This window comes from Acanthaster planci, linkage group LG04 (genome assembly GCF_054643075.1).
Source record: "Acanthaster planci isolate LZ-2023a linkage group LG04, COTS_SCS, whole genome shotgun sequence".
NCBI lineage: Eukaryota > Metazoa > Echinodermata > Asteroidea > Valvatida > Acanthasteridae > Acanthaster > Acanthaster planci.
Genome location: NC_141780.1, coordinates 13,046,305 through 13,073,185, shown reverse-complemented (window position 1 = coordinate 13,073,185; position 26,881 = coordinate 13,046,305). Strand labels below are relative to the sequence as shown.

At 41.0% G+C, this 26,881-nt stretch overlaps 2 protein-coding genes across 5 annotated transcripts in view; one reads left to right on the top strand and one right to left on the bottom strand.

The window, feature by feature from the left end:
* The window catches only part of atxn10 (ataxin 10), a 29,236-nt gene extending 17,662 nt beyond the window's left edge, over positions 1-11,574 (bottom strand). The window contains exons 1-5 of one of the 3 annotated variants that reach the window (XM_022252124.2): positions 11,303-11,574; positions 9,138-9,323; positions 6,979-7,161; positions 4,829-5,008; positions 3,532-3,823 (exon numbers count right to left, since the gene is read on the bottom strand). In XM_022252124.2, the coding sequence (XP_022107816.2) occupies positions 3,532-3,823; positions 4,829-5,008; positions 6,979-7,161; positions 9,138-9,323; positions 11,303-11,460 (999 nt within the window). In that variant the 5' untranslated portion in view covers positions 11,461-11,574. The other 2 variants (XM_022252125.2, XM_022252126.2) reach the window with 2 other exon arrangements.
* A 105-nt stretch (positions 11,575-11,679) lies between these two features.
* On the top strand, positions 11,680-26,801 carry ethe1 (ETHE1 persulfide dioxygenase). 2 transcript variants are annotated; one of them, XM_087135506.1, is made up of 8 exons: positions 11,680-11,808; positions 13,038-13,281; positions 13,675-13,819; positions 14,422-14,570; positions 19,915-20,053; positions 21,049-21,138; positions 21,787-21,903; positions 24,686-26,801. In XM_087135506.1, the coding sequence occupies exons 1-8, from the start codon at positions 11,789-11,791 to the stop codon at positions 24,742-24,744; spliced, it is 963 nt and encodes a 320-aa protein (XP_086991632.1). In that variant the 5' UTR covers positions 11,680-11,788; the 3' UTR covers positions 24,745-26,801. The 2 variants fall into 2 exon arrangements, with proteins under 2 accessions (XP_086991632.1, XP_022107822.1); XM_022252130.2 differs by having other exon boundaries at positions 11,716-11,951.
* The last annotated feature ends 80 nt before the right edge of the window (positions 26,802-26,881 follow it).

Genomic DNA, 26,881 nt, shown 5'->3' with positions numbered 1-26,881 from the left:
TGCTGAAAGCAAAAACCTTGAAACTGCATTTGCAAGGTGGCATGCAGCTAGGCCTGTGCCGGGTACCCGGGTACCGGGTACCCGCCCGTCGATTTCAAAACCCGGTTCCATTTTTCCGGGCCGGGTACCCGTAAAAAAGTAAATAAATTAGGAACAAACATTCATGCACAAAATGTCTGTGAAATTTCTTACTGAAGGACAGACTTCATGGAAAACCACCGTGCCGATGAAAATCCGGTCCCGCGGTCATACATGAAACTTGAATTCGGAGATCGACAGCTAATTTTTTTACCCACTCCGCCCATTGCACCGCAAGTCGTTTTCCTAGTTCCGGAATTTCCTAGTTCACAAGAGCGAAAAAAAAAAAAAAATTCACGGGCGATAGGTCACTCGCTACGTGTGATTTTAAATATTTCTTTAAATTGAATAGTCATATAAACCTTTGCATCTAATGTCCGCTTAATCAAAATGACTTTTTTAGAGTTTCCGTTTTTGTTAATTTAGCGAAAACTGCAAGCTTTTCCCCACTCTCGGATCGCGCGGCGTTACCACGCAAAGTCGTTGCGAACTCAACTACACGGGCGCAGCAGAAATGTATGTGACGTAATGGGTTCGTCAACTGTGCGGCGCGGGGAGGATAACGTTGATAGCTCACTGTACAGTTTAAAAGTCGAGTCAAACTGTACGCAATTTCTACCTTTTTAATTCATTAGAATTCTTATTTTTCATCTAATTTTCTCAAAATTAAAAGATTTTCTATTAGAAAAGCAACTTTTTACAATGGTTTTGGCTGAAAATGGATTTTTCGTGTGGTTACTTAATATTTGTGAAGACGTTTTTGTCTCGATCCTAAACCGATCCAGAACTAGGAAGGTGTCATTACTTTCGTCGATCGATCCTGTGAATCCAAATATAAAAGCTTAGATTTCGAAAAAAAAAATGAAGTATATCCAAAACACAAAGTTGACTTCTGACCATATTTCACTCGAATTTGAGGATTTTTTAGCTGCAGTCTTACTGAATAATTTTCGCGATCCGGAACTAGGAAAATGACTGTACCAAACCTATATGAACAAGAGACCGAAGGAGTTTTGTCTTATGAGGGGGGGAGCGCTGTTGATGTACACTTGCATGACTGTATTTGTAACTATCAAACCCTGTCGGCCTAAATGACTTTTGTGCAGAATAAGTAGTGCTTACTGTTTGAATTAAGAGTATTTTTGTCAAATAAAACAATATGAATGAAAGTTACTTTATGTCGGGATTGACGACGAAGTGAGAGCGGATTGTGTAATATTCCTGCGGTACTGGGACTCCACACGGCGTGCGGTAAGTAGCGATCACGCACAAATTGTGCGGTTGATCGGCCTCTTTTATAATCAAAGCACTAAATGTGCGCTACAAACCCAAAGAGTCAGAGAACCAGTTTAGTTAAGTTTTATACCAAGAAATATTCCGTTTCAAAATTATTTTTAAATTAAAGCAACTTGAATTTCCTCAGTGATTCAGCGGAACTGTGGATGAGGAATTGACCAAAAAAGCAGGAATGATTTTTTCTGTATGTACTAAAGCATTTCAAATCCAAGTATTTTTTCATTCGAAAAAAAAGGAAATGTTGACAGGTGCAAGTCATAATACAGTCGGCCAATCAAATATCACTTGTCGAAGTACTTATGCATTAAAATCTCGACAATTTGAACCTCAGGGGAATGGAGTTATCCTGAAAAAGTATTTATAAAACTAAACCACTTCATCGTGGTACGTACCTTCGTGTGGCAAAACTTTCGTATCGCTTAGTCATTTAACAACGTGGAGCGCTGCTATTTTTTTCACTTGGGCTTCCTTATGTGTGGTCACATGACCTTTCTTTTTACGGTCACATGGCTGCTGCAGTGTCAGCGATTGGACTGCCTGAAGGGGACTACAATTGGGCCCGCGTTGCAATCAGGTTAGTTTCAGCGTCTTGAAAGCCAGGATTACACAGTTGCAGCTACGTTGATTTATGCAACGTGCTGGTCCTCGTCAGAAAAGAAATGAACTTGCGATGACTCCTGACCCTATCTAGACTTCCGATTCTTTCAACGCCGTTTGAAGCATTTTGGTGGCAGTTTTTTGAATCAGAAACTTCAAAATAAGTGGATGTAATGGTGTGGGCATTGTTCGACTTACGGTGGTATTTTTGTACATAAAACTTTGAGCCTTTTAACCCGTGACGTACATAGCACTGATCTGGTCCGCACGTGACACGACCAGCGCTCACCATTCGTGCACGCCACATGCGTTCCGCGTGTCCGTGGTCATGCAGCATCCGGGACATTTCCTTTGAGCGTTTGCAGGTGCGTATATCATGTACGTGGTTTGCAGCTCTGTTCTTTTTTCTGACGTTTCCCGTGAAGATTTGTTTTTCTGTTTCATACACCCACACAAAATTTGAAAACTGAAGGTAACAATTTCGTTTGATAAAAAGGTAGGAGAGATTATCTCCAATGTTTAGAACAATGTTCTGCTTGCTTCCTAGGTACCAAAAAGAACCGTGTTTCGGGCACATGATCCACCGGGTTGCGCGCAATGCCATTATCAGGCGATCTCTTTTCCGGGTACCCGGGTACCCGATGTTAACAAAAAACGGGTACCCGGTTCTAAAAATACCCGCAAATGCACACCCCTACATGCAACCTTGTTATCTGTTACTATTTGCCGTGAATATTTTTATATTCCAGGTCTAGAACGGCTGTTTCAAATTTTCTTTCAGTGCAAATGTGATCATCAGTTGCAGTGCGTCAAAAAATGCAACATGTGACAGGCATATATTACGTCCGGTAGTTGAATGTGCGTTTCGCCTCATGGTACGGTTTTACTGCCATGGTTTCTGGAAGGAAAGCATGACATAATCAAAGGGCACACTTCAGTTGGGCGGGGAGTCAACTCCACTAGTTAATGTACTGCTTTCATTGATACATGTAACTGTGCAGCATTACTGCACCACTTTTGGTCCAAAAGTTTTGTACCCTGCCCTGCAGTGCTCGCAATAGGGTACAGTGATTGGTGGCGGCTAGAAGTAGATGTACATGCAGGATAACAGATGAATAAGTTAACACCATAAAAACTGTCCTTTCAGCTTTTCACATGGAGCTCATACTACAAGTATATGGCCTTATGCAGTCCAGCCCAATCCTTCACAAGTCCCTGTAAGTTCTTCAACAAGTCATTCCTTCCTAAGTGAATCCTTAAGGTATTCAAATATCCCTTTGTTACTGTTCACCCTGTTACTTGCAACTGTCAGTCACCACATGGCAAATATTTACAAAGTTTGGCTACAAGACAGAGCAACTGGTAAGGAAAAAATAGTACTGAGCAATATGTACAAAAAACATTTGGCTGCAACAAGAAATCTGTGTTCTGTTCAATTTTGGGCTATCATTTAAAATTTGCCAGTTAGAACCCTGACTTGTGGTGGACTTGACAACAACACTGGCCTTATGCCACTAAATGTACTAAATTTGCTATACTTTTTTTTCACGTTACTCTAACCTTGTCTTTTTCAATGTTACTCCACTCCTCTTCCGACACCAGACCAAAGATGGAGCCAGCCTCTTGCTCAAAGACCTGTGCCACAAACTCCACAGCAGGGAGGCTTGGGGATTCCTTCTGCCCGTCTGCATTGCCAGAGGCTGCCTCAGGAGCAAAGGGCCCATCAGCATGGCCCTGGGAGAGGAAAGCTGCCACGATGTCCAGGAGGATGATCTTGGAGGGTGGGGTGAGGTGGTCGAAGATGGACGGGATGAAATCGGGGAGGACAATCAATGTCTGCAACAGCTGCAAGCTAGGGATTGGATAGGGAAAAATCACAATAAAAATACAACATCAAAGAAGGGAATCCAGATAGATCTTTAATCGCTTGCCGATGGCATTATCCTATGTTGCTCTTGTCCCAGGCGCGGTATTATTTTTTTGGCCAAAAATACCGCCTTTTACAAGCAACAAGATCCCACAAACACGGCCCTATAAAAAGTTGAACTTTAAAAACGCTGATCCTTGGTGGTCATTTGTTCAAGATTTATGCGACATTTGTGTCTGCACTGTAGCTTCTTTAAAACTCTGAGACTGTCACAAAAGGATATTTGCTAAAATGACTAGCTGTGGCAAACAATCACTAGAGGGTTCCACACAAGCTCAACCTCTGGGAACGAGTTCCAGCCTCTGTATGTGTACACACTCGGTTGGAATTACTCAAGCCTGGGGATAAATTAGATATCCCACAGTACTGTATGCAGAATTTACTGGAATGTGTTTATATGCCCAGTACTGGGATTGGGAAATCCCTGCGTGTTTAGGCATCATCGAGAATGAAGTGGTTAAACAGACTGAAAAACTGACAGACAATTTAGCCTCACCACACGCTTTCAATTGGAGATTTTTTTGGTCATACTGGAGAATACTGTGTAGCCTTAACCAAGTCATTGGGTTCTTGAACAATTCCTGTTTTGGAGGTTCGGTGCAATAATATTAACTCCTAGGTGTGCTTTTTATCTGAATCGAGGTCCATGTGGGTACACTGTAACCTTAGCCTTGGTCCTGTGCATACAGTTCAGCTGTGGCCACATAGTCTTTGTGAACTGTTCAACTGTCCTTTTTTGGCTCTTGTGGCCAGAACACAATGCACCCTCTGTGGACATGACAGTAGTAAAAGTCATGTTCCATCCACTGATAGTACTAGACTTCACATTAAGTCCCTGTTAGGTGTTGTCTGTGGCATGTTAAGCCCACTACAACACAATATACTGCTTCTTGCATTAGTAGGACTTTGATCTCAAGTCCACTGATTTACCTGAAATCTGGCTCTGACTCTGTTTCACACATAGCGATAACAGTTTCCACCAATTGGTACCCATCCTCACTGGTCCACAACTGCTGTGCACATTCTGATGGTGAAAAACTTTGGATGCACATGTTGATGAACATGCAGAGATACTGCGAAGCCTTTGGGTCAGCACACTGGAATACGGAGCTGAACAAATTCAACACATCAAAAAGGCCATACTGCAAATTCCATTAAATAGATAAGATAATAATTTTGATACCATATCACTCAAGACATATCTTAGAACTAAGAATGCTCAGAAGTTACTGTGATCACAATACTGTGATGAACCATGGCGTAGTGGCCAAGAGCTCCAACTCAACATCTGTAGGTAACACTTTAGAAAGTTGGTTAGAATCAAGCCCGTAAGCTACGAATACTTGTGTCCTTGGGCTAGATGCTTCTCCCTCCCACCCTGGAGTAAATGGGTACCTGCACTTGTGAGGACACCGATGATTACTTTTGTTGACTCAGCCATCTCTTATCAAGATGTATTTTTTTGTATCTCTGCCAAATGACAGCACTGGGCTCTCGGAACAGACAGGGAACACTACACTTGTTCCTCAGGAAAATTCCCACAAAGGACACTCTGTGAGTGAAAACATGAATGCACCAAGTTTGGGAATGTTCCCCGGACATTCAGTTTTGTCAAAAATGAAAAGCATGCACTGCATAGGAGAAGGCTAGTCACTATAAGTTGCCTCTTGTGTGTGACCAGCAGTCCAAAGCAAGTCCAACACAAGCGCCCTCCCACATGAAGTAAGGCTAGTTACATTGTTTGTTATTGATTGCAAAGCATACTGGCATGACCATGTAGAGTACAGTGCACCAGGACACCTAGACCAGGACAGAAAAGGATTTGATTTGGCAGCAGCATGCAGACACAGGGTAAGTATAGAGTCCATGTGCATATGTGTATGGCAGCGTTCAAATCTTGTGTCAAGAGCTACAGGTCTACCATTCAGGTCTGAATTGTTGGGACTCGTATCAATAGCCATACCCTTTCCAGGTCCCCCACTGCCCCGGTCAATGTAGTCATCTCGAGCTGGAGCGCAGACCGCACAGTGAAGCCCAACATTGAGGGGAGGCCTGGGGTTGGGGCCAACGAGATTTGGCTAGGACTGTAGGTCTTTGCCAGTCACTATACGCAGGTACTGGTAGATGCCAACAATGGGCCAGTTTAATCTTTCCAGGAAGGCAAAGTCATGCTAGAACAAAGCACACAAGCTCGGTCACCTTGACAGGGCTGACCATGCATGCACGTATTGAGGCTCTGCATGGTAGCCATCTTGCAAGGCAGTTCATTTGTTGCACAGGGAAACTTCCTTTGTGCATATCCTGCAAAACAAAAGCTTCGGCCTGCAAGATGGCAGCCATGCAAACCTTCTATTGCTGTTCTTGAATGAACTCCAATGCAACTCATTTTGACATGCGCTGTTGGAATAGTGAAAAGGATCATAGACACAGCTAACAGTGCTGTGCATCAGACTAGGTTGAAACATTATACATGTAGATTTAAACCGAATACGACCCGAAGCCCATCTGAAAATCTCCTAAGACCTGAAACCAAACTGACCCAGAAAAATTGAAGTTCTGGCTTGGATAAATCATCCTCTACATGTAACTTGTCTGCTGTTTGTGCCTGTAGTTATCAATGTTGCAATAGTTCTTTGGAAAAATCATTGTGAGAACTCAAAACTGTTGCAAAGTATCTTTTTTACAGTCCCGGTTGGACAACTGTGCATCTTGATCATACCAGATACTGTGATTCTGGAGCAATAATGCACTATGTGAAAGTACAGACTGTTTTGACGTTTGGGAGGGGGGGGGTTATTTTTGGGTTCTTACAAAAAGGGATTCACTGAAATGACCTTGCCCAAAAATCACAAACACAAAAACCGAACTGGCCTGAATGAAATGGTACAAAACTAGCCCTCAAGAAGTCTTTTTTAGGTCAGGTCAGTTTTGGGTAGGGTTTGCACAATATTTATTGTCACATATCTGAAAACCCATTCCCGACACAGTCTATGTTATTGTCCAAAGTTACATGCAGTTTTCAACAGTTCTGGGCCAGCAGTTGCTCCAATTACTTAACCTAAAGATGTCATCAAACTTACAGTAAAGTACGAGGGAAAACCTCTTTCCATGCCGGGGCCTGGAGTTTGACCTGACCGCTGATGAGATTACCCAGGAGCTGGACGGCACACCTCAGGCAGGCCGCTAGCTCCTCCTGCAAAGGTGGTGGTGCTGAGGAGATAAGCTGGATGAGCTGTTTCAGTGAATCTAGTGCTCCTGCATTCCTGTAACATTTGACAGCAAATGAAAACCAGCTGATAAACCGATTGGCTTACCTTTTTTTAAAATTCTGCAACCACTCAAGACAAATGTCTTGCATTATATGCAAGTGGTTGCATGGTCTGCAGTATAGAATTGACAGTGGGAACTGTGCAGAATGGCACCTCTGCTAAATATTAATCCTAACCCCCTATAGTTTTGGTGTATGTAAAATCATATTGAAATTGGAGGACTGATGACTGTTAGGCGTAGTGTCACAAACATTTTGGGTTTGCCACACTTCTTTTGGTTTCACATCAGCCACATCCTAAATTCTGCTGGCTTCTGTTTGCTTTCCAATGTCCCCGAGACAGACAGGCCGAGTTCGGGCGGCTTGTTGTGGTACATGTATGTTCACGAACAGCTCGATTTGTTGTTTGTGGGTTGGCCGCTCGAAGCTGGCAGTCAGTGGCAAACAACATGCAACATGGTGGCGGCCATGTACATTATTTGAGAGTTAATGTTTGGATGGGCTGAATTCTTTTCTATTTAAACAGGAATATTCATTTCTGTATTATGGAAAATAATTAATGTTAATTTTGCAAAACTTCCCATTGTCTGTGACTTTGGAAGCAGCTGTTCAAACAATCAAAATCTCGGGAGTTTTCCGTGTGTTCCTGTAAAACCCTGACGAGGAGGTGATGTGTGATCCTGTTATGAGAAAAGTGTTCTTGAGTCGTGTTCCAGCCATTCGAATGTGAGACCAAGAAACCCGTGCCAAGAACAGGCCGCACGAACTCAACCACAGAGGTAGATAAAGTAGAATATTTGTTATGTCCCAGCTAAAGTATTGGTCCCAACTGTAATTGAGATGACCCTCTCTACAGATGGGACAATACCAACTAGGCCTACACTGTATATGTCTAGCACTGCAGTAAGGGTATCCTCTGCAAGTACATTCACGTGGAGGGTGTAAAAATTGCACGTAGACCCAGCAAATACATGTACATGGGTAATTCCAGAAATTATGGGTCCAAACGTGTAATATTTTGGTGTCCCTGTTACATCTGTGTCCCTGTTAGATCTTTGTTATTTGACATGAAAATATCACTAGAATTGATTTCAAACTATTACTATTTGTTTGGCAGGTGATTTGCATTAATTCATCCCTCTTGGCAATTAGAAAATGTGTTCTGAACTTACAAAATCATGTGTCAGATGTGAAAGGGACTTGAAAAAAACATGAATTCCTAATTTCTGGAATTACCCGTATGTCAGTAACATCCGGTCACTGTCTATCAAGGATAAAATAGCAAATTTACATCCATGTATTTTCTAGGCAGTACATAGTTGACCATGAACAGGTACTAACTTTCATACTGGCACAGCAATTGCACATGTGCAGTGTCTTAAAGAATAGGGAATCTTTGGGCCTGTTTGTTTCAAATGAATCCGGATCGCAATTAGTGATCCGACGTTGGTTCACTGACACCAGAATCTGCCTAACGGATAGTGCGAACCGGCTTTGAGATCACAGATTGCCATTCAGATTCATACATGTATGTTACAAACAGGCCCTTTATCATGAGAATTCTACATCTGGTTTTACATGTATGCATACACTGTCATCCTGAACTTGTATTCACAAGATTGAATTATGACTTACTTGTAATTTTGTATTTTCAGACTTTTTTGCGTACTAAAAATCCTCCAGAGACAGTGATCACGAAAATGAATTCAGAGAAAAAGCCTGCAATTTGAGATACGATTTGATTTAAAACAGTTGGAGACTTTGAGAAGTGTGATGGACACAGGGAAGTGATTGAATGTGCTGTGAGTTGATGTGGACGACATCGGTTGTAGGTTACTTTCCCTGGCTAAAATGTACATGTACATGTAGCATTACAGGTGAAATCATCATTCCAATTAGAGGTGGAACCAATCATATATCATAGGTTAATTACACACAACATAATACAACACAACCCACTCCTTCATTCACCATACAAGCTGCTGGTTTGGTGGCGACTGCACACAAGCATTCCTGAGACATCTCAAGCTCCAGGTACACATTTCCAGGACCGAAGGATTGTCGATGAGCGGAGCATCGTCACCCATGTCGGTAGGAGCCACGCACCCTTGGATGATGCTGCACATCGTCCTCAGAGTTGTCGCCGGCAACTTGGATCTACAAATTGACATGGTATTTCACAGTACATTAAAACTGTTCAGTGAGAGCCCACAAGATAGGGCAAAGTGTAACACACTCCAACTTTTCCCAACGCCATATTTGAATACATTGTATGTGCAGGGAGTGTTTTGGGGGTATTTTAGCGCAGCAAATTTTCATCAGGTTCCATGCTTACACTGCCACTTTAAGTTTGTATTAGATGTAACTTGACGAGATAAATCTCAGAACCAGAGCAATATTAAAATTTTTCCCTTCACCAAAAAGAAAAGGGAAATGTCCTGCAATTGAACATGGGATTCGATTTAAGGCATGACATGAAAATATTTGCCATTTTTTTTGAGTGGGGAAGAAAAACATCTGCAATTCAATGATCTGACCTAGAGATTGAACCGCTATCGCATGCTTGATCCTGGCCACTTAATGTAACTCACTATGTCACACAGTCAACCCTTCGAAAGAAGGAATTGAACAATCATATATGTGTGGTATCAGTTCAGTATTGGTGTTTAAATAGTGAAGTGCAACCATATGACAAAACATACTTAGTACTAGGTACTTACATGTATGATGTGCATATTTTGCTGTTACCAAGTCACACATTACCTTGTTCAACAGCTAGCACTAAACCATTGCCATATGATTGCTCAACTCCCCCTTTGCATCAGGTGAACTTACAGTGTAGTTGGTCTTGAAGGCACACAATTGTGGGATCAAATCCTAGCCGGGCCACGCCGGTGAATTGCAATTGTTTTCCCTCCCTTAGAAGTCAAAATAACTTAATATTAACTTAATATTTTAAATTGAATCTCAAGTTAAATGATTCTATATTATTTCCAATTTTCTTTTGACGATTTGCAGCTCGGAAGAATTTTAGAGGCAAAAGGCCAGCATTTGCACAAGGCCCTAGGCCTGAATTCCATTTAGCCGTCACGACAAACTCACAATGACAATTTGTGAAAATTTGTCACAGTGATATGGCTACATGTAAGCCCCCAAACCACTCACTATACAGTTGCTATTTCGGCCAAAAAGCAACCTGCTAATGTGTGATGGGTGCAATTATTACTGCACGATTTATTGATAATTCTGCTATCACAATCAGCAACTTGCCTTTTTTTCTACTGGCAATTCACATATTGTTAACAAAAAGGGAAGTGAAGTTGAAGATTTCATACAACATCAATCTTGTGCGAAGAGATCAGGTGATCATGCAGATTGGGCGATCATATCCAACAAGCAAACAAGCCTTTTGGAGTTAAAATTGAATAAAATCTGGTACTTGAACATATCAATTTGAGTTCTCCATACAAACTGACAGCTACAGTACATTGTAACATTCAGGCCCTAACCAGGGTCATACTATTTAGTGCCAACAAGCGTCAATAAGCATCAACCACACAAGTAGCGTCAACAACTTGAAAATACCCTCCACTGATTTAAAAATGGTTTTATTATATTTTAGATACTAACAATTGCCACTGTATAAGAGAAACACCAAATTTGCTTCCAGATTCTCGCAGGGAAAGGAAAATTTTTTGCAATGTATGGTGGCCACCATCTTTATTTCCTCTGCTGTCCACACGAAAACAAGATGGCGGCCGGTCGGATTGCACAAACACTAACACTTTAACAGGCCCGACTTTGTCACTCAAATTTCAACACTCAAATATCAATTCAGATAGATATAATACATTGAATTTGATACGTAGGAACGTAACTAACATTTTATGTAAAAAATTTTAGCATAGGCCTAAATATGCTTGAATACCTTGTAGACGCTTTGTTGACACAGTATTAGTACAATATGTCAGGTGGCACATAATTTTGAAACAAACAAGTCGTTTCACAACCAACTGCCTGAAGATCCCAGGCTTGCCTAAACTTCACAAATAAAAATCGTAGTATAGAGGCTTAGCTGTTTAAATCACATGCATGGGAGTCAAGAGTAAGCAGGTACTACGTGTGCGCCCACCAACCTGATTACTTCACTCTGTTTTACCATGTCGGAAATTTTTTTCAAAACGATCACAATCGTAGACATTCTTTCTTCACACAGTAAATCCTGCTCTCGATCAAATCTTCCCAAAGGGTCAGTTATTTCATCCATCGTATCTTTTTGACATCCTTCTGCCATGTTTAGCCTGGATCAATGGATAGTGATTTTTTCAGAGATTTATAAAAAGAGTTTGAGATGCAATTTTTATGGCTGCATACATGTACATGTACATGTACATATGCAGATACACATGTATGTGGCGACTTTGTTGTAGTACGGTACCCCTACACGTTGATAATATCTTAGTGCCTTACGAAGTCAGGGAGTGAGACAGTCGAAGATATAGTCGGGTCACATCAAATAAATCGTTACATCATGAGAATTACACAGAAGACGTCTAGACTAGAACAATACTTATTTAGCCCCGTGGCACACACCCATACGGCTCACAAGTGGTCACTTCGGCATGTTCGCGACCAGGGCCCGGTAAAGATCTTAAGTAAAATTATGTACAGCGCTGCGTACCGGTAGCTAGCGCCCTGCATTGTAATCTGTGCATTGAAGTTCATCTAGGCCCTAGACACATTCTGCACGTGTTGTAGCTTCTTGACATAAAATCCCGCCTTCAAGTAAGTAATTAATATGATTGAAAAGTACAGGAAAGTAAGGAAAAGACAACATAGCCAGAGAGCAGACCCATGATATATAACCATGACCAAACATGCTCTATTTTGTCTGGTTTGCCAAGTCGTTTACTTAGAGTTAGAAAACACAATTTTTCCGATCAGTCTCATAGGGTTCTTGCACAGGGTGTCAAGTAGCGTCTGTATATGGGACTCTTGCCATAACGTGTCCAAAAAAATGAAATGTACATGTAGCTGAGAAAATTCTGAAGCATTTACCTCAAAAAGACTTTTTTCAGACAGGTCTCATAGGTTTGTGCACGGGGGATCAAGTGTTGTCCACATAATGGAACTCCTTCCTTAATGGCCTTGTTTAACACTTGGACATGGTCAGGGGATAGTAGAAGCTGAGAACCCTTCATAGACCTTCCCTACCATTAACCCTAACCCCTAGGCTCCTGCACTAGAAAGCATACTGAACCTCACAAAATCCAACAGCTTCATGTAATTGTCTATGTACTTGTACATGCTGGTTACTGTGCCAAACCTGATAAACTCCAACAGAATGAGCCCGTTGGAGTTTGAGTGATATGGTATGGATGGGTCTATGCAGTATGGGATGACTTGCACCGAACGGTACCAAACATGATAAAATCAAGCATAGTCCAACAATTGGTACAGCAAGCCAAACACTGCGCACAGTGACCCCTGTGTGTCCCAACTCACACAGAATCCAGCACCATCTCCCTGGGCCTTTCATCCCAAGTCTCACAAAATTCAACAAGTTCCTCGGGTACGGTACCAAACCTGCCAAAACCTCACAAAACCTGCTTTTGGAGTATGGCAGGTTTTGGGCAGTGAGGGTTAATCAGTGTTACTCAACATGGCTTTTACCCCAAAGCAAAATCCTCAGATTTCACCCCCTCCCCAAAACAGTCCTGAAACTGTCTAATATGTCCAGTTTGAGTACTGTGGTGGTCATATATACCCAGCTCCTTCCAGATCGGCAGATCATGTCGCAAGATCAAACTAAGGTACAATAATGAACCATTAGAGTAGCCATCGTTTTTTTTATTTTGGATTTATTGGCAGGAAAAACATCACAAGTATGAATGTCATCCCGAGATGTCTGCATACTGTACGAAGACTGTCCGGGTTATGTCCGGCTGTAGTCCTGTCTGCTTCAGCTCATCGTCCTGTCAGGTTTTTCCCTGCACGGTGCCACAGCTGGAAGCTTACATGTAGAAGCATCCCTAAGCCCAGGCCTACTCATCCCACTGGAGTGAGGTGTATGTCTTCCACTGTACAAATCCCATCAGATTTGCTCTTCCGACAGGTACGGAGCCTCTGCCGTGCCAGGAAATTAATCTTTGGTGACCTTTCCCCCAGAGATGTGGATGAAAGTCACCATTCGTTAGTGGCCGACCATTCCCTCAGAAGGCAATTCCTGTAATTGATTTGTTTGCAGCTCTGGCCTTTTGTGAACATTTCGAGAAGTGGCAGGTGCAAAATAAACAGGGAATTGACCCATGACACTTGTTTAAGCATTTGCGCTGATAAATATAAAAGCAACGGTGCTACTGGTTTGGAGTAAAAGGTTAAAAGCACCTAACTAAGTGCCTCTCAAACGAATGGCAGTGACACTATGTAGGTTTTGGTCATTGGTTTTTTTTTTAGTCAGAGAATCACTTTTGACGTGTAATGCGAAAACTTTCTTTCTTCGTTTCAGCTCTTTGACTACCAGTCCTACACCTACACGTACCTGCTAGCAGACCGACAAACCAAGGAGGCCATCTTAATTGATCCTGTCCTGGAGCTGGTCAACCGAGATGCTCACCTCCTAGAGGACCTGCAGCTGAGTCTCAAATTTGCAGGTAAGGAGCGATGGCGTTTAGCGCCTTGACTGAACTTATTTCAAGTGTTTGCACACCTAGCCTCAACGAAGTTTCTTGCTGCCCTCATAAGCTTTTTATTTTATTTTATTTCCAGCCAAACTGTATCCCGGACTAGGCATGTCACTTGCATAGGCTCTGTCCGAATTACTTTCTGTAGCTGAGGTAGCATGAACGTCAGTGGGGAAACATTTAAGCCACTAGCCTGAGGCTTCTGTTAGTGCACATATGTTTTGTAGTAATAGCCAAGTAGTTTGGACTTGGCAACAGTAACATGTACTAGTACTTGTAGGGGGCTGCAATTGCTATCACCAATTTTGTTCCGTGGACTCGGTGCAGGCCCCTTCATTGTAGAGGATGACATTTGTTCAGAGACTGGATGCTTAACAAGTGATTTTCTTTAAAAAAAAAGTTATGATAAAAAAAACCATCACTTCAGCTCGAAGAATAGCCCTAAATGTAAGGTTGTCCAACATACTATATGTAGAAAAGGCTTCCAGGCACGCTTTTCCCAAATCTTTACCACCTGATAAAAGTTAAGACCCTTTCAGTTTTTTTCCAACTTTTTTTTTTCTCTGTTGTAGTGAACACTCACTGCCATGCGGACCACATCACAGGCACTGGTGAGTTGAAGAAACGTTTCCCGGGTTGCAGGAGTGTCATAAGTGAGCAGAGTGGTGCCAAGGCTGATGTTTACATCACTGAAGGGGACAAGGTGGCCTTTGGCAGTAAGGTCAGTACATGTTGTATAGGGCCCACTGTAAACAAACCTCCTCCCCCTCCCCGGTAGAGGAAGACTGCATGAAGTACAAAACTTTCCTCACTGTGTTGGACTCTTCTTTTTGTGTGTTGGTTCTCAACACCCTAAATGGCATTCCACAGCCATACATGCATTTGCAACTGGCAGATTAAAACTAGATTCACACATTCCCAATTTTTAAGCCGAATTGGCACTGAAAGCAATCCTTGAGGAAAATCAGGGAGTGGTTCTCAGCTGCTTCAGGATGATTCTGGTAGTTTGGTGAAAGACCGTCAAAGATCGGGAAGAACCGCGGCAAATATTTGGACACGTTCAAAATTGTTTGGGTGGATTGACAAAAAATTGCAAGCAAGCCAAGGTTCAACTGGCAAAACTTTTCCCACCCTTGTTTGCACCCGTGGGCTCTTACATGCAAAAACACAAAGGTCTTGGAGAGGGCTTCCCTCATTGGCTGTTTATGAACAAGCACAAGATTCAACTGGCAAAACTTTTCCCACCCTTGTTTGCACCAGTGGGTTTACCAGCCCTTGTTTGTGCTAGCAGGTTCTCAAATAAAAAAAAAGAAGTCTTAGTGAAGGGTTACCTCATTGGCTGTTCATGAGCAAAGTCAATTTGCAGGGCAAACATATCAACTGATATGTTTCTGTATTAATGGGCTCACCTCTCAGTCCACTGGTGTCCTGAAGGGACTGTATAATAATGACACCTGGGTTTACCTGGTAGATAGTGGTGCTTATGGTTACACAGCTGATGTAAATAATCAGTTTAATCGAAGGCAGGTCCTGTTAGCTTAATCAGCCTTTCCACATTGATTATTCTGGAAGTTATCAACTTTCTGCTTCCCTGCTGCTTTCTGCTTCCCTAGATAGAAGATAATCGCATGGGCCTTAAAATCAGCACAGTGCTTGCAGCACAACTTATATGTAGCTAGTGCCATGTTCGTTTACTCCTGGGGATGTGGGCTTTTGCACAATGTGTGGTCGAAGAAGGGAGAAAGGATGTACACTGTGCATGTCATCTCTTCCAAACTCTGTGGTACTTAAGGACCCGGAAATTTCAAGAGTTGTTCATTACCAAGAAGTGGAAGAGGGGTTCAAAGAGACAATCCCTCCTATGCATATGACTTGCGCATCGTATCCAGATGACCTGTCTTCAAGTATTGTCAGATTGTACTGCACATGACCTGTCTTCAAGCATTGTCAATTGTACTGTACATACATGTACATGTACGTAACAATAATTTGTGATTATAATATACTGCTATTATGACCTTGGCCACAACTGTGATACAACAAACTATATTAAGTCAGTGCCATATGGCAAAATGGGACTTTTTCCACCAGTAAAAGAAGCCTCACCCCTTAACTCCCTCCCCCCCGTGGTAGTACCATTTTGAAAATGTAAGTACATTCGATTCCTTTAAAGGGCAACATGTCTCCAGGGGCAACTTGTTTGCCCCTCCCCTTCTGTCTCCTCCTCCCCTGGGATATGCCACTGCATTTTTATCTGTATAGCCACTGATCCAACTAAGATCTGGTCCCTAAGTGGTTTAGGTGCAGTCTCTTATTGTATTCAAATTTGAGAAAACCTTGTGTATGGTACATGTACATGTACATTGTATATGTGTACATGCTACTGTACTATGTGTACCTGTACTGCACATGAATGAACTGTTTGCACACCAGTCCTGAATTGAATTTCGAAGATAAACAAGCAAAGTTACCTTTAATGATATTATGCCTACAGGTACATGTACATATTTGTGAACACATGGCAAAGTGCACTCAACTTGACATGTGTGTGTTGAAGGTCACAGGTTATCTCTTTTAATACTGTAGGAGGTATTGAGATGCACATGTAGGCCTCGCCCACATTTTATGTTGACACAGCTCAGTCATACTGGAAATGCATCCTGTTGCTTGCTATGGAATCTATGTAGGTAACATTGCAATTTGTGCACATGTAACCTGGAAAAATGGAACACTAGAAGAAGACAACTCTGGGGGGAAATCGCTTGCACAAAATACTACCTAACTAGGGATCAACTAAGGACAAATCGCGAGGTCTTTCTAAAAAAAAAGACAGGACAGAAAAAGTGTTTGATCTCCAAAAAAAAGGTCAAAAGAAAAAAAACATTTTATTCAACAACCAAGAACCAATGTAGAAAAACAAAAATTTACAATCTATTAAGTAACTTCTTAGCCGACAAAAAAAAGGTAACAAAAATGAAAAGTCAAAGAAAAGCAAAAACAAAAACAAAATTAGTGAAAATACCTCATACCGTAAACTTGAGAACTGGAAATTCAATTTCTTCAGACCAGTGAACCTTAACCTTTTAGTAAAAGACTCTCAATGAATATCAGCAGTACAAAAAAAGGAACCAGGTACTAAGAAAATAACGACCCCAAAAAGACCAAACCAAACCAAACGCAAAACTCAAAACCAAACACGGTATCAAGAACAGGCACAAATCAATTACAATCATAATTCAACAACCAAGTCCACTGCAGGTCCTACACATCTTCAGAGGAGACTTTATGTACATGTGCACTCCTTGGCTGCTGACCTGCTTACTGAACATAGACCCTAAGCATGCCTCCTAAATAAACACTTTACACAGGGGTACACACAATGCAGGTTTTTGCTGGGTAAACTGGGGGTACCACTCCTATATAGCTACGTGGACTAACAAAAAAAAAGAAAGATTAAATTCACCTCTACTACACACACTTCCTTTTCATGTACTTGTACTTTGGGATTTGCGTCAAGATTTTTTTTTGGCATTGTGTGGGACAAGAAAGTTCAGGCCACATAATAAAAATAGTTGGGACCACCCACCCCTAAGAAATTCACGCGCCCCAAATTTAAAAAAAAAATTTTATTTATCTAAAAACCGGAAAAAACAGCCTTGTGGATGATCCTTTATTCAAATTTCGCAACCTTCTGTTACGCGCTTCGGAAATGATACTTCTGAAAATCGCTGATTACTCCCGAACAGCTACATGTACGAGTCAGATTCACCCAACCTCGACTCCGTGGCGTTGCAAGATCGAGCTCATGGAAACGAGGTTGAGATTCACCAAACCTTTAGCATCCGAATTATTGACTGTGGTTGCGGCCGCATACATAAACTTGTGGAAAATGAAACAGCAGGCAAGGCGGCAACCACAATACATGTAGCTTTGTATAATGCGGTCGCAGCCACAGGGTGTACTTCGGATACAGCCTCGACTTCTGCTGCATGTTGGGTCAGTATTCAATAGCGGCTGCCATTCCCAGATTCTGATTCCACTTCACAGAGCTACAGCACTGAGATCCTCTCTGAGAAAACCCTCCTGTTGTCCTAGCTGTACAATTCCGTATCCTTTTGTGATGGACCTGCCTGTGTAAAACCCTGTTGTAAAGAAGATAAATAAAACTCATTTCATTGAGGAAACTGCTCTTTATTTAATATTTTCCAATCCAGCAAAGATGTATGTGGAACTGAACAAAAAAAATGCCCTCCCACCCAAAGATTTTAAAAAAAAGGACGCTCACCAATTCTTATTTTTATGTGGTCTAACGAGAGAATGTACATGTACCTTTCAGATATTTGGTATTAAAATTCTCTGTCCCACTTGAACAAAAGTGTTGAGGTTTATGCAATACATTGTGCTCAATGATGGCACCCTGTGATGCACATGTACACATAGGCAGTGAACAAGTACTTATTTTGTGTTATACATATAACTGCAGTTTCAGCATGCTTCTCGTGCTTGCTAGAGTGATTTGTTAAAAAAATTAAATAGTAAGACTGTAAAATCATGCAAACTGTAACAACCAAACCCACCACAACGCAAGAACTCACACTGAACCCAATACAAAAAATGTACAGAAAACCACACACGATCACTAACCTCATTCATCCAAAATGAAAGATCCAAAGATACTAGCTTTGGAGAAGGGAGCTGGTTGTGGGGAATTATGCTTGGCATAACGGTGCCCTTAGTGGTATACACCATGTAGACCATCGTTATGTACATGTACATTAATTGTACATAATGATTAATTAATTAAAGTGCATCTCTTGCAGCTCTCTAAGACTCATTGAGTTTGTGCTCGTTGTACAGTGTATGTATTGTTGAAAATTTTGTCAATACAAAACGCACACCCAAACAAGTGTGCCAAATCTTCTCTTCTGGTTTGAAAGATTGCACACATCTTAATGTGCGAAAGCAACAATGGGGACCAACAATGGTCAGTAACACATCAAATGCAAATTTCCTTAAAAATAATTCCATCTTGCTCACAGTGGTCTGGGTAGGTCACACAGGGATACGTGCAGTTCTAGGGTTAGTATATACATGTACACGTACTTTGAAAGGCAGATCTTTTCAACCTTACCCATTACCTCTTCAATGTACAAGTATGACATGTTTGTGATACTTCATTTACACTTTATTCCACGCATTCCTACATGTTGACCTTGTGGTTAAAACATAATTTGCCTATAGCAATGCAATTTGTGAAGGCAGATCTTTCAGAGGCTCCAGTGTACCCCATCTACCTGATTTTCAATTTTTTGGGGCGCTATTTTGGTGCCTTCTTATTTTGAAGCTAGTTACAAATTTGCAGGTCTACAAGAAGAAGCATGTCATCCAGGGCAGAAATCTTGTGCCACAACAATTTCTGCAGTGAAATTTGCCAGAATTTGTGCAATTATGCTATTGTAGATTCTGCTTGCCTAATGATCGTCTGTTGCTTCAGCTCATGACATTACGCTAGTGAGGAGCAAAGTTTTCTCACAAATGTGTCAATGAGCAAATCTAGTTTTGAGAATTCAAACAGTGCCCCTGGTAATGATCTTGTCCACAACACCCTCGTTTGTTAGGACATTTCGACCAGAGTGTCCAAAAAAGAAAAAAAAAGTGATGCTGTCTTTATACTGTGCCTTCATGCAGTGGTACATGAAGTAATTCAAGGCCGAAATTCTAGTGCTGTTTCTTTATGGATTTTGCAAGATCATGCAAAACTCTTGCCATGGTAACAGGCTGACTCCTTTGCAGCTTCCCTATTTGGGTATAATGTTGAATAAAAACTCACTGGAATTGGCAAATAAAAAAAGCAATCATACAGGTGTATGTGAAATATACCAGATTGGGCCTTGCTATCTGTTAATGTTGGTCGTTTTCCGACATCACTGCCTTGGCAACTGTACCCCTGATAATTTTCTAAAAAACACAAAATTTGAAAACCAGGACAGCAGTTGCAAGGAATTGCCCAGAAGTGGAATAGAATTTGACAACTGTTGGTTGGTCTTGGTTCTCTGTGTTCACAGGTGCTGGAAGTTCTGTCTACTCCAGGTCACACCAATGGCTGCCTAACCTTTGTGTTACATCACAACGAGAGGCCAGTCTTGGTATTCACGGGAGATGCTCTGCTCATCAGGGGGTGTGGCAGAACTGACTTCCAAGAAGGTGGGATTCGCTGCTAAAAAAATTGTTGAGTTTCAGTCCAAGATTTACAGCTCTAGGGTTATGGTGGCTGGCCCTGTGTAGACCATATTGCCAGTTTTAAACCTACATGTAAAAGACCGTGGGGGGGCAGATTCCACCTCCTCAGTAATTTTTCTGATTTCACAGAGTTGCATATTTCATGATTCAAGCCTCAGGGATTATTTTGGAAACTCTCTGCAGTACTTTTGACACCAATTTTGTGAAACTGAACATACTGTCCCTGTGGAGCAGCTATTTTTTTCGAGACAAGTCAGCCGAAAATGTCCACTTTTCCATTACCAGTTCTGTCTATGAGGGTTGGCATGCATATGGCCTTGAACTTCAAATGACCATATCAACAAAACCATACTGTATGTCAGATTTAGTTGGAACTACACATTTGTACTGATAAGGAGTGTCTTTATATGCCTGCAAAGATTTGTAAACGTTGGGCACAGAACAGCCAAGTTCTTGGGGTGGAATCTGCACACCTGCTGGCTGTCAGATGGCCCAGAATGACTTGATTCTTTAAGGAACAATCATGATTCAGCTCTTGTAGAACTTGCCCATTTTCTCCCATTTTAGATCAAGGTAAACAAAGTGCATCAAGAGATTTTGATGAATTTTTTTTTAGCAAAGAGTATCATGTCAAGTCTACCCAGTGGAACTCAACAGGGTTTTGAAATTTTCTTTTTGAATGAAAAGCAATTCATGTAATGCAAACAGAGAAGATTTAACATTAGGCCCTACTACAAATTATAACCTGCACATAGAGCCTTGCTGACAAGAGGTCACACCAAGCAATTTAGTTAAAAATGTGTCTTGGAAGTTTTTAATTTGTACTGTGAATAATAAACAAAGCATACATTCTGGAGATTCAGGAATTAAACTTCACAGAATGGTACCAGTTCAGAACAGATTGCCATCAGGTAAATCAAGAAACATTAGCTTGGGTACCAACTTTTTTCTGTTTACAGGTAGTAGTGCTACTTTATACGAATCAGTACACAGAAAGATCCTGTCTATGCCACTAGATACACCTTTATATCCAGCACATGATTACACAGGTAAGAAGCCTTCCATGTACATGTACGTTTCTGTGGTAATTTTGTCCCATCATACAAATTTCATCATTATTATTAAGCATGTCTACTACTGAAATGAAGGAATCCTCAAAGCACCCGAGGTGTTTTACATGTTGCTTTAAAGCCTGAAGAAACCTGTAGAAAGAAGAGTATGTCACGCAGTTAAAGTTTTAGAGTTGGGAAATCCCCAGAAGATATTGTTGGAAAACCAACAGACTCAAGCTCGACAGGAAACCCAATCCATGTGGGAGCCAAACCGGGAATCGAACCCAGGCCACAGAGGCGGAAGATGAGGAGAGAACCACTAGCCAACCAGACTCCCTGAAATGGAGCTCAATATCATTTAAACCCCAAATGCAAAATCATTTCAATGTTAAGATTCCATGGGAAGGATTACATATGGTATGTGTACATGTAACTTGGAATCCTTCCTTTTAATCAGAGGTAAAGGCATTCCGAGAGCAGCCCAACTCTATAGGATGATTGCTTTCCATGACCAATTATTGTTTTATATTTTTGACAGAATACATTCTATTGTCTGTGTAATATTTAGTTAAATTCTTGCTCAGAATATTCCTTCTGTGCATATTTCATGTCCCAGTTATTTTTGTCTCCAAATTGAATCGGCAGGCCAGACATCGACGACTGTTGGTGAGGAGAAGATGTACAATGCCAGACTGACCAAAACCAAAGAGGAATTCATCGACATCATGGAGAAGCTGAATCTGCCCTACCCCAAGGCAATAGGTTTGTGACCCATTTTCTCTCTACAGCTCTCATTTGACAGTGCAAGGCTCCATGTCTTGCTTAAAATGTGTCACTGTAAATTGTATTCAGATAGATGTACGCCGTAACATTTGCTAAAATATTTTTGGGAAGGGAAATATTCTGTGCAGTGTCATCTGTACATATATTTTCCTCATAGGAATGGCTATTACTGAACGTGTGTTCTCTCTTGACAAGAAATTTCTAGTCCTTGAACCTTTTTCCAAGCATACCATTTCTATAGTTGGTAAATGAAAAACCAATTTTAATTCAAGTTGTAGGCAAGATAAACATCTGTACTTCCATCAGACAGATCCTAGAGGCAATCTAGCGTAGCTGACCTATATGTGCATGTAAAAGATACGTCACGTGAAGATACATGTAACTGCTCAAAATGTGTAGAGTCTCAAATTCCAAGACAAACCTCCCCCAGCTTCAAGTGATGTACTTGTGTCAACATTGGAAATTTGCTGAGAAAGCTTGAATGCCCCAAAAGAGAGAAAGAGAGAGAGAGAGACACTGATGAAACTCAGGTTACAATAACCCCCCCCCCTAAAAAATTGGTCTTTTTCAGCTATGTGCGACTACATGCACACAGCGTACAGGCACATGTACTCACACAGCAGTTGTTGAATTGGCTTCAGCCTAACATGACCATCTGTTAGTACATTTGCGATTGTCTCTCTTTCTCCTTTTTAGCCACTAATTCTTTAACCTTGCAATAGACCGTATTTGTGACGCCCCGAATTTCAGTCATATTCCTGAACGTACCGTATAAATTTGAAACCCGTAAATGGATGGTACCAGGTGATTTCGGAGGTTGGAATGAAATAGTAGAATATTGTTTGGTTCATTGAATGTAACGTTTATAAATAAATTTATTTTAAACTGACTGTGAATGCACATGTTTTCAGCCGTGCTTTGCAGTATTTTTGGTGAATTCAAGTAACTTGTTTTGATTTCAAACAGCATTTCAGATTCAGTGCATGCATCACACGTAAACTGATTGCTTTGGATAGAAAATTACACTCCAGTGTAATTATAGAAATAAAGAAATCTGATTTAAATTTTAAAAATCTGATTAAAATTTCTTTGCCAACCTTTTTAATGTCTCTGTTTAATTGTCGGGTTCAGAGGTCTGAGATTTTTCTGTGTCAGGGTTTCTGCACTTGGACAGCGTAAGAGTGTAACAGAGGGCATTTTGATATTTGAAGAGGGCCTTTTATTGTGGGCTGATCGATAATGCTTCATCTTAAGCATGTCAGATTTGCTGCCAAGGAACCCTGGATTGAGAATGTTCTCTGTGCACAAACACTGCACGCAGCGTGTCTTCAATTTCATTGTGTTGACTCAAGGAACATGCACAACAGGTCATGTTGCGTGGGTGATGTAGTTGAAGTCTGGCCCTTTTGTCGGGGAACCTTGGCAACTGTGGCCTCATAACCTGTCTCTGGGCTTGTACATTTATCTGTGTGTGTTCCGTAGGCAGTTGAGTCACCATTTAATTAAACTGCTTTATTGTGCTGCATGTACAGGTCCAGCTTGCTTGTGCTTGTTTTGCCTAACGGGTCTGGCGTTAATAATGTTTCATTTTTCAAACTGACTGTAATCTTTATGCACTGTCACTGCTAATCCTAGGCTAATATGCTGACCCTGAAACTTTAAATATTAGGTTTGTGAATTGGAGAACTCTAAGATGTCCAATATTTTATTTCTTCAAAATTAGATTGGCTTCACTACATGAGTACTGTGATTTGGAAGTCATTACTACACTGCTCACTTACTTTCAGAAAGTACTGTTTCTGTGTGAAATCCCTCTTTTCTAAGTCGATTGACTACCGATAGCTTTGAAGGGACACATACTTGTATTCGGAAAAAGTATATGTCCACATCTATTTACACGTAGAAAAGGGGAAAAACAATGGGGGTGAAAGGAATCACAGCCTGCAGTTTTTCCCCGTGATGTTTTGGGTTACATTGCCAGGGAAAGACAATGTTCGTAACTTTTCTTTGCTAATTGTAAACGCAATCAACTCATGATCAACCTCACTCACACTGTCCAGTCGGGTGTTCAAAGTTTCATTGAAGTTTAAAGAATTGGACCAGATCAAGACAAATTGCACTTGGCTAAGTCTGATGTCCATGTACATACCCATTGCCTTATGATTCTAAGGACCTTTGCAAGGCATGTGAGGGAGTGGTTAGGGTTTGCCACCCGTAATTGCAAAGTCAGGGGTCGAATCCAGGAACTGGTTACATGCTGTGTCCTATGGTACAGGTCACTCTTACATTCACTTGCCTCTTTCTGTTCAAGGGTATGAATTAATACCTGTGGAGGAAACGGAAGCAGCCACATGTGGATTGATGTCACCTGCCAGTTTGGTCTTGTGTCCTGATGAACGGTGGTGATAATTAGACCTGTAACATCATGATATCATACTTTGCTTACATGTGCGCTGTCCTGTGACAGTGAAATGGGATGCAATCCGTTGAGTCCCCACAGGAAAGCGCACAAATAAGAAAGCATGACGTCATTATCTTTCAAGTCTGTTGCTACTGCTTCTTGAACAGCTACACAGATAGATATGTGTGCTTTATAAATATTCATTATTGCTTTTCCAGATGTTTAGTACTTTATTGTTGTTATTCCTTTACAGAGACTAAATGCAAACTCTTAATAGTTTCCAACTTTGTGGTAAAGTGATCAGATAAGTAAGCAGTAATTTTTGCAATCGAATGAAGTTCCTTCTTTTTTTATATGCAGATAAGTCTCTGCCTGCAAATATGGTCTGTGGAGTGTTGGAGGACTTGCCCAACAAGTAAGCTATTGGATGCAGAGGGTGTGGCTAGATCTTGATGGAGGGTAGCAACAGGAGGGACAATATGGTCTGTGGAGTGTTGGAGGACTTGCCCAACAAGTAAGCCACTGGATACAAGAGGTGTGGCCAGATCTTGATGGAGGGTGGCGACCAGAGCGACAGTATTCAGGGTGAAGGCAATTGAGGAAATGTGGGCTCTGCATCCATTCAAATAGTTTCAAATTCAAGATGTATGTGAAAATCGTTGGTTTGGAGAACATTAGTCTAGCTTTAGGTTGTAAAATGTGTAGGGAGGAAAGTGGTTTGTGTAAACAAGCTACAAACTCTGCTCTGTCAAATTGAGCAGTTCCATTGTATCTCAGCCTTCAGTCCCAATCTCACTGGGAAACTACATTTAAATTGTGAGAAATCCAGTGTCCTAATTGAGAATTCACCGTCCTTTTTGCTGAGGGTGTTATACAGACCACAGGTAGTCTGATAAATGTACTGGTATATATGATCCAGCCTAACAAACGTAGACACAAGTTGGCAGAGCCACATCAGAGTACAGCATAATTTTGCATTGGGTAAATCAATATGGAACCTCAGTGATTATTTTACAGCCATATGGTGTCCATGCCCATCAGGATGTTGAAAGAACGAGCTTTTTCAGCTCTTTCTAATGCAAGCTCAAACAAAAATGGCCTTATTAGACCCATTTCATGGGACACATGATCCATTTATCATCAATTCTTAACTGGATACCATCTACACAGGACTGGAACTAAATATGTGTCATTTTTTACTGCAGGCGAGATTTCGGAAATGAGGGGAGAAGATTGTTGATGAATTTGGGAAAACCACTGATGCAGGAAAATTCATAGTTGATCCTCAAGAGTCTGTATGAGATAAATATGAGATGTGAAAGTTTTTATGCAAAGTTGTAAACATTTTTATTCACTGTGTTTACGGAGATAGGGAGATCATAATTTTTTCGTATTTTTTGGACACCTCAGTCCAAAATCATTTTAGAAACATTAATCCAGCGAAAAATGTAGAAGAACATACACAAAAACCAGTCATCAGACATCTGTGCAAGTTTTTAATTCATGAATTACATGTGTTTATTCAGCTTACTTTACCATTGAAACACTTGACTGCAAAAGTTAAGTGAGGTACACATATACCAGTAGTGTTGATCACAATCTTACACCTTATTTAACCAAGATGCTTTGCAAACAGCTTATGAAACAATGTGGAGCTTGGCAATTTTCTTTTAGGATTTTTTTTATGTAAGTGTGGACCTTTAAGATGGCATGGAGCAACATATTGTTCTGCTGTATATGTTCAAATAGACATTTTAAACCACCAGTAGTGATTCTTAGAAGGAGATCAGCGAAATGTGCTTTGAGGAAAGACCACTTGGTTTTAGAGCAAATATTGTAATGCACATGCTGTGATTCTATGCACTTCAGTTTTCATTGCCAATTTCTAGGCTCCACCGTACGTTATTTAAACACATGGCAGTCCTGTCATCCCTTGACATGGGAACAGGGAGAGGTGCTTAGTCCTTCCAAAAGAGTCATTTGTTAAAAACATTGACAGGAAACGGGGGGGGGGGTTGGGTTATTTCATGTTTTATCTCCTAAAGTGTATGAAAAAAGAACCAACGTTTTCCTCAATCCTCAGAAAGGCCATTAAGGTAACATAAAAAATATCAAATCTTCCCCCTCCCCCAGACAGCATTTGCCGCCCCCCAAAAAAGTTTGGTTCTTGGTGGTGCCTTCAAAGACAACCAAAATCGGAAATCAGTGCACTTAAAGTTTGTTATGCACATGCAATTATTTTCGAATTGCAGTGAAATGAACGTGACATAATAATAAATTATTCCTCGCGCTGAATACAGGTCCTTTTTTTTTTTTTTTTTATTGTTTGGATTGGAATTCTTCACATAAACAGCTTGAATTCAAAAATTCCTGAATTGTACAATACATTTTGTAAAATGTGATGCCTAAGTATCATTTATTTTTTATCAAGTTTTAATAGACGCAGAGATAAATCAAGTTTTTCAAATAGACAGAACAGCTATGGAGGGTATCCCTGTGTTTTATTTAAAGGGTCTATCTGCAGTGCAGTTTTTGAAAAGCAAAAAACCTCCAAAG